The sequence below is a fragment of the Notamacropus eugenii genome, chromosome 2 (assembly GCF_028372415.1).
Source record: "Notamacropus eugenii isolate mMacEug1 chromosome 2, mMacEug1.pri_v2, whole genome shotgun sequence".
Taxonomy (NCBI): domain Eukaryota; kingdom Metazoa; phylum Chordata; class Mammalia; order Diprotodontia; family Macropodidae; genus Notamacropus; species Notamacropus eugenii.
The window spans coordinates 119,540,913-119,553,847 of NC_092873.1; the positions used below are offsets into that span (position 1 = coordinate 119,540,913).

At 37.8% G+C, this 12,935-nt stretch overlaps 2 protein-coding genes across 2 annotated transcripts in view; both read right to left on the reverse strand.

Moving 5' to 3' along the window:
- The window catches only part of CILK1 (ciliogenesis associated kinase 1), a 67,013-nt gene extending 64,768 nt beyond the window's left edge, over positions 1-2,245 (reverse strand). The window contains exon 1 of the mRNA XM_072642453.1: positions 2,128-2,245. Within this exon, the coding sequence (XP_072498554.1) occupies positions 2,128-2,228 (101 nt within the window). The 5' untranslated portion in view covers positions 2,229-2,245. The remainder of the gene's footprint in view (positions 1-2,127) is intronic.
- Positions 2,128-2,377, reverse strand: LOC140526331 (uncharacterized). Its single transcript, XM_072642463.1, has one exon. The coding sequence runs from the start codon at positions 2,375-2,377 to the stop codon at positions 2,258-2,260; it is 120 nt and encodes a 39-aa protein (XP_072498564.1). The 3' UTR covers positions 2,128-2,257.
- Positions 2,378-12,935: the final 10,558 nt, after the last annotated feature.

A 12,935-nucleotide genomic window follows, 5' to 3' on the forward strand; every position in this document is an offset into this window, starting at 1 on the left:
GCTTTTTCCATGATATAAGATTCCCACTATGTTCAAGGCACTACCCTGAGCAATGAGGGGGTCTACAAAAAATGAAAGAGAAGATTGCCTGACCTCAAGGGGCTCCAGAGAGTTCAAAGATCATTCTCTTAAAACACGAAATGAAGAAATTCATGTAACTGAAAGGAAATAGAATCCAAGGGCAACGTCCCTAGGGTGGGGACCACAGAGATAAACATTAACCTCTCTCCTTCCCTCTCTCTTTTCCTGTATTTGCCATCATCATTCTCCTTTTCCTCAGTATCTAAATGACTATTTTTATTTCTTCTAAAGGCAAGTACATAGGGCTGCAGATGGTGAACCTCAGGTCTGTTTATAAGACTTTTTTTCACAATGGCATTCCAGAAATAGTTACAAAGAACACACTTAAATAACCAGGATTCATGCTACCCCCAAGGGAACAAAGTTCCAGTGTCATTTCTTCCCTGATGAGCCTCAAAGTCTTTTGTGGTCTATGGAGTGAAGATATTTGAGGTCTACTCCAAAAGAGCAGCTGGCTCTCATTTTGGATCAGCCAACAGAATTCCTAGTATGTCAAATCACTTATGGAGAGGAAGGAGAATGGGCCAGTAAAAGCCAGGCATAAACCAAATCTTCAATCCTCTGTAACAAACTAGAATCCTACAGATCCAACTCAGGAGACTGTTATCAAGAGCTAACCTCAGGCTGGAGTGGACCTCACTCCACCTCTGATGCCTATTTACCTATGTAACCTTGGGCAAGTCACTTAACCTTGATGTGCCTCAGTTTCCCTATCTGTAAAATGAGAAGATAGGAAAATATGGTTTCTGAGATTCCCTTCCAGCTCTAAATCTATGATCCTACAAATATTTTTTCCTACCCCAGCCCTAATGTGCCTTCTGTAGTGTGGTGAAGGACAAACGAATTCCGACAACTTAATAGTAGTGCCTTGCTTTCGGACTGTCCTTCCTATTTGTCAATGCACTTTCATCTGTATCATTTCAGTTTAATCTATGTAACAAGACATTATCTAGAGGTTAAGTGACTTACCCAAAGTCACCCAGCTAGAATACTAATAAATGCCAGAGGTAAAAGTTACTCTAGGTCACCAGCCTTTTGTTGTGTTTGTCCTTTGTTCTTGAAGTGGACCATGACATCAAGATGATGACGTGGCTTGCAGTTTACTCTGATTTGAGTGAGGAAGGGCTGTACAAGGTCACCAGCCTCACTTTCTTCTCCTGAGCCATCTGGGTCCAGTGGCCTGATATTCATCAGTATGGATGGAAAAGGCCCAGGATGCCTCTTGTATTTAACAGTTTGCACTGTTTGTAATTTACATAGAGTTTTAAGACTTGCAAAGTGCTTTTTAAGAATTATCTCATTTGAGCCTCATAATAACACTGGGAGGAAGGTAAGTACCAAGCAAACTCTTGGGTTTCAGATAGAGTAGTGGCTCTCAAAGAGGTTCTCAAAGCCCTTGATTATGTTATACAGGGGATTCTGAGTCAAGCACAGATTGAACAAGATAGTCTCTGAGGTACCTTCCTTCTCTGTGGTCTGGGAGACACCTCCTATTTACACTGTAGATATCTTGTATGTATGTAATTGTCTGTGTGTCGTCTCTCCCATTAGCGTGGGAGTATCTTGAGGGCAGAGATTTTGTGTTTTCCTTTCTTTGCATCCCTAACCCTTAAGACAGTTCCTGGAACACAGCAAATACTTAATAAAGGTTTTTTGATCACGGAATGATTGACTGACTAATATCAAAGATGGAAAAGAAAGAGGTATAGTATTAAATTTTTTTTGACATGCGCAGTTGGGGATCATAAGATTTAGAGCTGGGAAAAACATGGAAGAAAATTTATTGAACCCTCATCATTTTACAGATGAAGAAAAGGAGACCCAGACTGGGGAAGTAAGTGACTTGTCCCAAGTCACATAGCCACCGAATGGTAGAACTGAGACTCAAGCCCAGAACTGATTCCAAATTCAAGTGCTTTTTCCATTGTACCATAATCTCCTCAGGCAGAACCGTAGAACTCCCACCCAGTATGAATCAGGGTGGGAAATGGCACTGGTGGGGAGAGTGAGAGTCTTTGGTATGAGTAGGGAAGGTGAAAAACTTACTTTTTAATGGCAATCAGCTCTCCAGACTCAATACTTCTTCCTAGGAGGACAGAGCCATAGGTTCCATCACCAAGCTGCTTGATCGTCGTATATCTATGCATGGTGTGTCCCTTCTGACTTTATACTCATCTCAGTCCTGAGATGGCTCCTTCCTGTCATGGAAGCAGTTCTCCTCAGAATGGAGCCACACTTTTCGATGACAGCACCAGCACAAGGTATTCAAGATGTCGTGACAGTCTCTCAAATACATAGTTTCAAGGCTCAGTCTTCTGCCTGCTGTGAAAAAGGAAAGATGATGACGAAGTCTATCACATTTTCAGTGATATAAGTTAGGAGTCTTTTTTTTTAGCAGCCAAATAAAGTCCTTTTTGCATTTTTACTAGAGATAAGATGTGGGGAAATAGGATACATTTTTTTCACTGACTCAATAATGAATCGGCTCCAATTCAATGTTTCTCTGATGACTAACACGTTCTGTGCAGGCCCAGCCTGTCAAATACACTAAGTGAGAATAACTTTGTGAAAGGGAGCTAAGTTTATTAATGTAAACATACAAGCTAAGAAGAGCTAAATTTAAAGTTCTCAGACAAGATTTTGAAGGAAATTACCCACAATGCACAAGCTATTTATGGGAGTATATGCAGGATAACTTTTACTATTAGACACTTACTAGCTAAGGAACAGACTGGAAATTTAAGGACTGTGGCTAATCTATTAGATGCCTCTCACCAAGTCGCCTGAATTTGTGAATTTAGGAGAATATAGCATGTCCCAGAAGTCCTAGTGCCGTTTTAAGCTTTAACAGTTATTAATACAGAAATGTTTTGCATGACTGTGTGTATATAACGGGCATCACACTTCTTACCTTCTCAATGGGTGGGGAGGGAGTGGAAGGAGGGAGAGAATGTGGAACTGAAAATAAAAATAAAATGAAAAAAGTAATTCAGATAAAAAAATAAAATCAATCAATCAAAAAGCTTTAATAAGTGATTAAACTATTTAATAGCCACTAAGACCAAAAATCGTAGTGCGGTTTTTAACTTGAATGGTAATTATTAAAGCTTAAAACTTTTCTAAGAAAAGGAAAGCATTTAATAAGCATCTGCTATGTGTCAGGTACTGCACTAAAGACCTGACATATATTATCTCATTTGATTTCCACAACAACCCTAGGAGGAAGATGCTATTATCACTATTTTACAGCTGAGGCACACAGAGATTAAGTGATTTGTCCACACTCAGCTAGTAAGTATCTGAGGCTGGATTTGAACTCAGGTCTTCCTGACTCCAGGCTCAGCACTCTATCCACAGACTTACCTAGCTGCCCTAACTTGTGAGACCCCCGTGTGCCACTCTCCCTAGAGGCAGGGAGCTGTGTGTTCGAAGTCTGGGCTTAATTAATTTAGGATGACCTTATGAAAGTCTTTTAACATCCCTTAGGCTTAATTCTCTCATTTGGGGATAATAATACGTATATTTCTACATCCCTGGACTCTTATGAGGAATATATTTTGCAAATAAGTTGTTATAAAAATGTGAGTTATTATGCCTAAAGAGGTAGAACCATAAGTAGTAATAATTCATTGAAATGGGCTGAGACATTATTTTGAAATTTGACATTATGCCAGGAAAGTTACTGAATTGTGTATACACACATTCTCTGACACAGAGATACTTCTATTGGGCTTATACTCCAATGAGGTCGAAGACAGAGAAAAAGACTCCATACATTTTTGAAAAGACTGTAGCAGCACTTTCTGTGATAGCAGCGAAATGGAAGCAAAGAATGGTGGACTATGGTGGTATATGAATTAATAGATTATTAGGCTGAGAGAAATTATGCCTAGGAAGAATTCAGAGAAATTTGGAAAGAAATATATGTATTGATGCAAAGCAGAGTAAGAGATTCAGGAGAAAAATTTGCACAAGATCACAAATAATGAGAAAAGAAAACAATACCAAAAGATAGGAGTTCTCGGATCCCTGCAAGTGACCAATCTTGACTTCTCCTAACAGGAAAACGCACCTCTCTCTTCTCAAGAGAGGTCATAGACTCTAGGTATAGAGTATGATATATGTTCACAAAGAATATGCTGGTAAATGTTTGGTAACTGGCCCTCAGGAATATATTATGACACACTTTAAAGTTTAATCAGCACTATTAACAATTTCTCCATCACTTTCTTAAATCTAGACAATTAACAAAACAAGAAATCAAGCCCTGATTTGTAGAATTTGCTGATTTCCAAGGTGTAGTTATTTACACTGAAAATTTACCAACCTGCTCTATGAGCTGGCTGTCATATACTCCTGCATATATTAAGCAGGGACAATGTATTGTTTTGGTTTTGCTTAACTAAACTATATTTCTTTGTAATAAGGAAGGATCCTAGGGAGGTTGGAGGGAAGTTCTTTGGGAAATGAGTCATATGAGAAAGGAAAAAAGGCATAAAAATATGGGGGTTTTTTTTAAATGAGAAGGGACAGGATTAGAACTGGGTTTTTTGAAACTAAACTGTGAGGGCAAGGACAGTATCATAGCTAAAATTTGTATATTCTTTCAGAATATAATAAACATTTGTTGAAATATTTGAATATTGCTAAATAAGTGAATGAAACAAATTCAATAGATAAAGCTGGAGTTGATAATTCACTACCCTGAGGTTTTATGATTTATGATATGGAGATTCCCCCTGCCTATGTAGATCACAGTGCATGCATGTTTTCTCATTCTTTATGACTTTTGCCCATGCTCTTCTATAAATCCTTAACATGCTAAGTGTACTAATTGGGTAGAAATTCCATTTTTGCAAGGAAATTCATAAGTATGTAAATAGGACAACTGAATATGACTGGTGACTAGGATGGGGTATGGAGTAGAGGAAAGTATGAGGGAAAATGTACCCTATATGTGCTCGTAAGTCAGTATTATATAAGTCTGAGCAAAGATCAACAAAAATAGACTTGGTCAGACCACAGAGCCTCAGTAACTCTGACAGTGAGTGATAAAATAAAGCTACATTAAGCACTTGGATGACAAAACATCCACGTTTTATTCTGTATCCCCATGGACAGACTACATAATTGGAAGGACCATAATTGAGACTTTAAATATCCTCCTACAAAGATGTATTAAGTCTAGAGAGCTGATTATCATAAAAAAGTTGCTTCACGCTATCCACACTGATGCCAAAGATTGTCACCCTCTCTACCAATGACATCTAGCTACTTCTTTAATTCATGCACATGGATTATGCTTGAGAAAATTATGGTACTGTAGGAAAAGCATTTGAATGAAGTGTATGCCAAGGTCTCAATTTAAGTGTTATGTATGTATGTATGTATGTATGTATGTATGTATGTATGTGTATATATATATGTATGTGTATATATATATATATATATACACACACATACACATATGCATACACACACATACATATGATGGGTAACTTTTGTGGGAGTACTTACTGAGCCAATGAGCTAACAGTCTTAAGAAACTAATAATAATAACCATAAACTGGCTAAAATATGTGATGACATATGCCTAGATTTTTTTCTCCCTGTGCAACTAAGAATGACAAAAGACTACCATATGCTTTCTCACTTATTTCCTAACTGAGAAATCATTAGGAGTTTGAAATCTGTGCCCTGTTTCACAATGTTGAAATAAAGCAGGAAACATCCTTGAGAGAGCATTTGGTCCAGCCCTCTGCCCTCAAGCAGGTGAATGTCCAAACCAGGTAGGAGAGAAAATTGTTTATTCTCCTCTTGAAATTCTTCAGGGATAGGGGCCCCTCTGATTTATCTTGGTGGAAAAAGAAAAGAAAGCAACCTTACTCATATCTAACCAAAATCTGCCAGTCTTTAATTTTAAGCTAATTTTGTGGCTAGGGACATCTGTTCAGTGGCTCTCTCATGAAAATTTTTGCTTACTTGAGACCAGTAATCAAATCCCCCCAAACTTTCTCTTTTTTAGGATAAATAGTTTTTCTTCAAAGGACCTGTTTTCCATCCCCATTGTTATCCTTGTCTCATTTGATGGGAATCTGGTTCTTCACAACTTTTTGGAAGTACCAAAACTGGACTCAATACTCTAATTAGAGAGTCTGAATAATATACCTCATATTGCTTATTTTAATACATCCCAGTCTCATATGAGGTTTTTACAAAATGACACCACAGGCTGATTCATAGTCAACTATTAACTTATTTTTCTTTGAGCCTTATCTCAAGTCACTTGTTCACCCACTAAACAATCGTAGAGTGGACTGATATCTTCCTAGCTCCTAAATGAAAGAGAGACTCTTGAGATAAAATTAAAAGTCTTACTGACAGGTTACATTCAATGCCTTTCCTTCATCCAGTACTCAAGTTTGGGTGGAGGAGGGATGGCTAACTGTTCCCTGTGTAAAAGATGTGGGAGTTTTAGTGGTTTACAAGCTCATTATGAGTCAAGATTGTGACATGGCAGCCCAAAAAACCCCCAATGCCATCTTGGCCTGTATTGTGAAAGGCACAATGTTCAGAATGAGGGAGATGATGTACTTTGCCCTGGTTCGGCCATATCTAGAGTACTGTGTTTGGTTCCAAGCACCATATTTTAGGAAAGCCATTGGTAAGCCAGGAATGGATGCCAAGGTTGGTGACTAGGATGGTAAAAGGACTGTAGACCCATGGCATACAAGGATCATTTGAAGGAACTAGGGATGTTTAACTCAGTGAAAAGAATACCTAGGGGAGTGACATATATTGTCTTCAAGTACCTGAAGGCTGTCACATGGAAAAAAAAGGATTAAAATTGTTTTATTGGACCTCAGAGGGTAAAACTAGGAGTGATGGATAAAAGTTATTCATTCCTTGCAATAAGGGATTCTTTTTTTAACTTCTTTCTTTAGTGCCTAGCAAAGTGACTTGAACATAGTGTTTAATAAATGCTTGTTAGGTGATTGATTCAATGAGAACAACTACAGTTCACTCCACTTAGCAGCATCTGGGACGATAAGTACTCCTAACCCACAGCTTTACTTTCCCTTTGGCCTCATTCCTCTTAGTCCATTTCTTAGAACATGTGATGATGGTTAGCAAACTCAGGCTTTGGGTATTCACACATGATTTATGACACTGAAGCTATTTTCTGCCTGAGCTTTGGCAAGGAAATCAAAAGATAACATCTTTTGGTAAATATTCTGTACCTCTCTGACACCTGTGTAATGGACGATGCCTACATTTAGATCAGCTCTAATCTAGAAAGCGTAATAAATGACCAATAACACACAGAAAGACAAGAAAAATTCATGACACCCTTAAAAGGAAAAATAAGCTCTACATCAAAGAAATTAAAAGTTTCGTGTACAATTCTGTTCTGGTCTACTATTTAAATATGGAAATGGGAACTCAAAGTTTTAAAAGTAAATGTTAAACTTTGTTTTTACATGTAACTGGGGAAAAATAAAATAAAAAATAAATATGGAAATGTTGATTTATTTGATGTCTGTTAAGTTCAGAGAAAAATAAAAGGAAGAGGGGATGAAAAACATGATCAAAAGAAGTGAGATATTTGTATGTATCCAATGTTTTGGATAGTTTGGGGGTGGGGAGGAGACCTTTGGTCTCAAGACCACATGTGGCCTTCTAGGTCCTTGGGTGCAGCCTTTTGACCAAGTCCAAGTTTTAGAGAACAAATCCTTTTATTAAGAGGATTTGTTCTGTGAAGTTTAGATTCAGTCAAAGAACCATATTTGAGGACTTAAAGAGCCAGATGTGGCCTCGAAGCTGCAGGTTCCCCATCTTGGTTTATCTAAATGTTGATTTCTCCATTTTATCTCTAACTCTAAGCCAAGGATGCAAATGTAGCAAAGAATTATATAGGATAAACAGCATGAAGGACGTCGTCTTAGGGCTGTATCATCCCCCACCTCAAAAAAAGAGAGAGCCAATTAAGTGAGGAGAGACAAAGACAACTGATAAACAATCATGGTGCCCCAGTAGTAGCAACACTCTGTCTAGTCAACTGAAGCTAACAAGTATGTATTAAATATCTTCTCTATGCACTAGGCACTGTACTAAGTTCTAAAGACACAAAGAAAGGCAAAAACAGACCTTACCTTTAAGGAGCTCATAATCTAATAGTAAGACAACATGCAAACAACTATGTACAGTCAAGGTATATTGAGGATAAACTGGAGATACTTTTAGAGGGAAGGCACTAACAAAAGGATGGACCAGGAACAGAGGAAGGCTACCAGCACATTTGGTGGACTCTTTCTGCAGGACAGAAAGATATGGATAAGACCCACCTAACTCCAAACACAAGCTGCCATCATACCATTCAGTTCTGCCTCTAGGGAGGCAATTTGGGGTAGTGGGTATAAAGAGTCCAGAAGTCCCCCATCAGACACTTATTAAGATATGTGATCCAGGGGTAAGTCACTAAGCCTCACGGAGCCTCAGCTTTCTCATCTGTAAAATGGGAATCATGAGTACCTACTTCAAATGAGATAACAGATATAGAGCTTTGTAAACTTTACATATCTACCGAAGTGTAAGCTATTATCATTATTCCACCTTAAGGTGACTGCATTCACTTTTGTTCTAAAAGTTATCATCCTTCCACTGAGTCCTTGGTTTATCAAGGGTCACTGCATTTCTGGAGTACCATTTAGTGAGGGATACAATGATCAATTGCACAGGGCTTACACCATGTTGCTTTTTTATTTGCTATTGGGACTGAACCTATTATTCATTGGTACAAGGGATTCCCAGTACAGACACTCCCTCTACCAATACAGATCATATCTTAGCTGTCTCAAACATTGAGAAGTTAAGTGATTGGCTCTGGGTCATGAAGTAAGTGTCATAAGAGGACTGTGAACCCAGGTCTTCCTGGCTTTGAGGTGAGCTCTCTATTTACTAATTGACTTCATGATTTCTATATTTGAAACAATTTCCTCTCAAGTAGTACTTCACCTTCACCTTCAATAAACAACTTCTTACTGAGCACAAAACCACATGAGAGGTAAAATCCCAGGTTCCATGAAGGATACAAAGAAATATAAGGCATAGTTTCTATCTCAGTAACTTTAAAAATCTACTTGGGAAGTTGACATAAATACAAGTAACTACAGTACATGACAACGTTTGGGAATGTAAAAGGGGTCATGAGAGAGAGAAGGTAGGTAACAAAAATCATTGGACTTGGATTTGGGAAAGGCTATGTTCATTTCATATCATATCATATATCATATCATATCACACATTTAGTAGTTATGTACAAGTCACTTTATTTCTCTGGGCCTCAGGTTTTCCAGCAGTAAGAAGTCATTAGTAAGAAAGATATAACCAGAAAAAAAAAAGGATAAGCTGCTCATTTAGCAAGAGCATAGGATAAGCAATAGACAGCCTTTGCACTCCACTGGTACCCAGGCAGCTTTAAGAAGATCCAAAGATCGTTGTATGGACCCCATGGAAGACCTGTAGGACACAGACCAGAATCACCCAGGATGTGAGGAGCTGCCATTTACCTGTACTTCAGAGCACTTACATCAATGAGAACCTAGAAGCATTGATTATCAAGTACCCCTCTCACAGGGCTGGTGTGAGGAAAGAACTATAGATAGGAAGGCTGTTATTATTATATGAGTGGCATAAATAATAGGTGCTCCAGGGGTTCAGGGAAGGGAGACATTATTTCAATTGTCAATTGATATCAAAGAGAATAAAGATGCATTGAAATATCAAGTACTTCAGACAATAGGAGCTACGAGCATTTAGAGGAGGGAGACATTATTGAGAGTATCAATTGATATCCAAATATCAATTATCCGTTCAAAACTCCTTGTTACTGTGCAAAGTTTTCTAATAGAGAAAGTTTTGCCCAACATCCTGTTGCTCACTGAGACTTTGTGGACATCCTGTATTTACTTCTTTACAATTTATACACATGTACTATTGTACTAATTTTTATGTACATTAAGCAAGAGACAAAAGATAAGTTACCAATAAAATATTTGACTCTAGAGTAAATAGGGAGTCAAGAGAGGTTTTAGATAAGGGAGTAACATAGTTTGAAATGCATTTTAGGAAAAATAACTTTGGTAATTATGAAGCAGATGGACTGGACAGGGGAGAGACCTAAAGCGGGGAGACCAATTAGAGACTGCTGTGGTAGCCCAAAGGGTGTTAAAGGTGATTGTGTGAGTAGAGAGAAGGGAAAAAATGCAAGAGACATTACAGAGATGGAAATAAGATTTGTTAAATGATTAAATGTGAATGGTGAGGGACAGTAAGGAGTAGAAGATGACAGAGGTTGTGAAACTGGGTTATTTGAAGGATGATCACTATCCCTCAACAGAGATATGGAAATTCATACAAGGGGTAGGTTTGGAGAAGATAATGTCATCGTCAATGAAGATTATGACCCATTCATGCCTGTTCAGCCAGTACTGCACTCTTTGCCTCATCCAGAATGAAGGGGATAGGCAGGACTCTTTTTCACAGGTTACTACTCCAAAGCCCAGAGCGTATACTCTGAAGAGCACCTGCCATAGACACAAGGTGATCTGGGGGGCAGAGGGATAAGTATACTGCAGAAAGGAGGGTACAGAATTTTTCCTGCAACTGCAGCTTTTTTTATGAGTGCCTGGGTAGCAGTTAGGATATAACCACTAATATCTATTCAGGAGAGGTTGGGAGTTTGCATAGCAGAGGGAGGGGGAAGAGTTGGGGAATGCTGGAAAATAAGTTGTGTTAGAGACAAGCCTCATGATTAGCTATGACAAGGAGGATATATTCCTTTGGGTCTGGCCATGGCCCCCACTTTGAAGATGTTTCCTTACCAGGGGCTCCTTACATCAGTAAATTATTGTTTGGGACTAAAAAAAAAGTTTATAGCAATACCAGCAGTACTTTCCCAAGCTCCATCAATGACATCAAGATGAAGGAATTTCTTGGTGTATATACAGCCAGTGAAGCTTGGGAAGTGAACAGGATACAATGGTTCCTTCCATCAGCCACCTTGGGAGTCAGCAGTTCCAAACCTGGCAGGACATCTAGCTCCCTCTCCAACTCCATGTGTGATCTGGAATAAACTGCTCACCACAACCGCACCATGTTTAGTTTACCAATTTGCCAACTAAGCCAAAAATATCTATGTACCTAACATGGTGCACTGCCAAAATAATTATTGGTATAATGCTTTAAAATCCTAGAAAAGGTTCTTATGCAAGCATTCATCATTATCATTAATACGAAGACCATTTGTGGGAAACAATGATGGTGCCTGAAAGAATGGCAATGGCTTAACTTTCCAATTAAGCATCACCAGAAGCAAGATGATATTTTGCAGCATTTCTGCCAGATCTAATTTGTCAGCCTCTTTGTAAAAATGAATCTCCTGTCATCACACCATCTGTAGTCAGCTAGGAATAAAAAACTAATCTATGCCAGGGGCTCTTAACCTTGAATCCATCTACTTGGTTTAAAAAATATATTTGGATCATTGTATTTCAGCATAATTGGTTTCCTTTGTTATGTATTTTTTATTTAATGCACTTAAAAACATTATTCCTGATAGGTTTTAATGGTCAAAGGGGTCCATGGTATACAAATGGTTAAGAACTCTTGATCTATTTGGAAAAAAAGATATTATTGGGGAAGGAGTGAAATCTACTTTTTAACAGTAGTTAGCTCTCCAGGCTCAATAATTCTCCCTAGGAGGATAAAAGACATATGTTTTAATGAACTTGATAGTCATTGGCATGATACAAAGTTGTCTATCTTCTTTTTCCCTCTATGGGAATTCTGTATGAGAAGGGAAGACAAAAATCCATAGGGAATGCTGGTACCATGCAACCCATCACTACTGGGGAACAACAGAGCCCATGGGATTCAGCATCATAAATTCTTAACTTCTCCTCTCTGTTTTTTGTACCATTTTAGGCATGGATCCTAACCTCTCTGTACCTCTGATGTCTCATCTATAGATAATCATAGTTTGGACAAATCACTTACCCCTCTCTAAACTTAAGCTTCATTATTTTCTTGTATAATAATCTTGACCTTTGTTACTCTACATGTTAATACTTTTGCCCAATTCTGTAAAATATCCCCTTGACAATTACATTGGTAAAGCACTAACTCTGTAGATCAGTTTGGAAAGCACCATCATTTTTCCCTGATGGTAAGGGTCTAGCCATAAATATTGACTATCTCTCCATTTATTGGGGCCCTTCTTTATTTCTGTGAAAATTGTTTTGTGGTTGTAGTTATATCTTGCATGTTTCTTGGTAGGTATATTAACCTCTAGATTCAATTTAATGTGTTTTTCTTACTTTAAATTTGTTATTTTAAATATTATTTCTCTTTTTATTTCTCCTTGGTTTTTGTTTTTAAGGTTCAATAGTGATGGCATTCTCATTTTACATCTTGATACTTCACTGAAACAATTGTCTCAAATTTTTTTTTGGATTCCCTAAGTTTTAAAAACAAGAGTTACATTATCAAATAGATAAATTGGTTTTTTTTATTAATGCCTATTCCCTTAATTTCTTTTTCTTGCCTTACTGCAATGGCAGCATTTTTAGTATCATATGAAACAATAATAGTGGATTACATCAAACGATAATAGTAGATATCCTTGCTTTACTCCTAATCTTACTGGGAAAGTTTTCAGTGTTTATTCATTATAAATGATATTAACCTTTGGTTTCAGATAAATACTTTTGATTATATGAGGGAAATACTCTCACTCTTCTGCCATTTTTAATGTTTTAACTCAAGGAATGCCATAGGTTATCAGTGAGTTTTTC

Excerpts from the sequence above, each read along its gene's own strand:
- LOC140526331 (XM_072642463.1), bottom strand. The coding sequence starts at position 2,377 with ATGTATTTGAGAGACTGTCACGACATCTTGAATACCTTGTGCTGGTGC.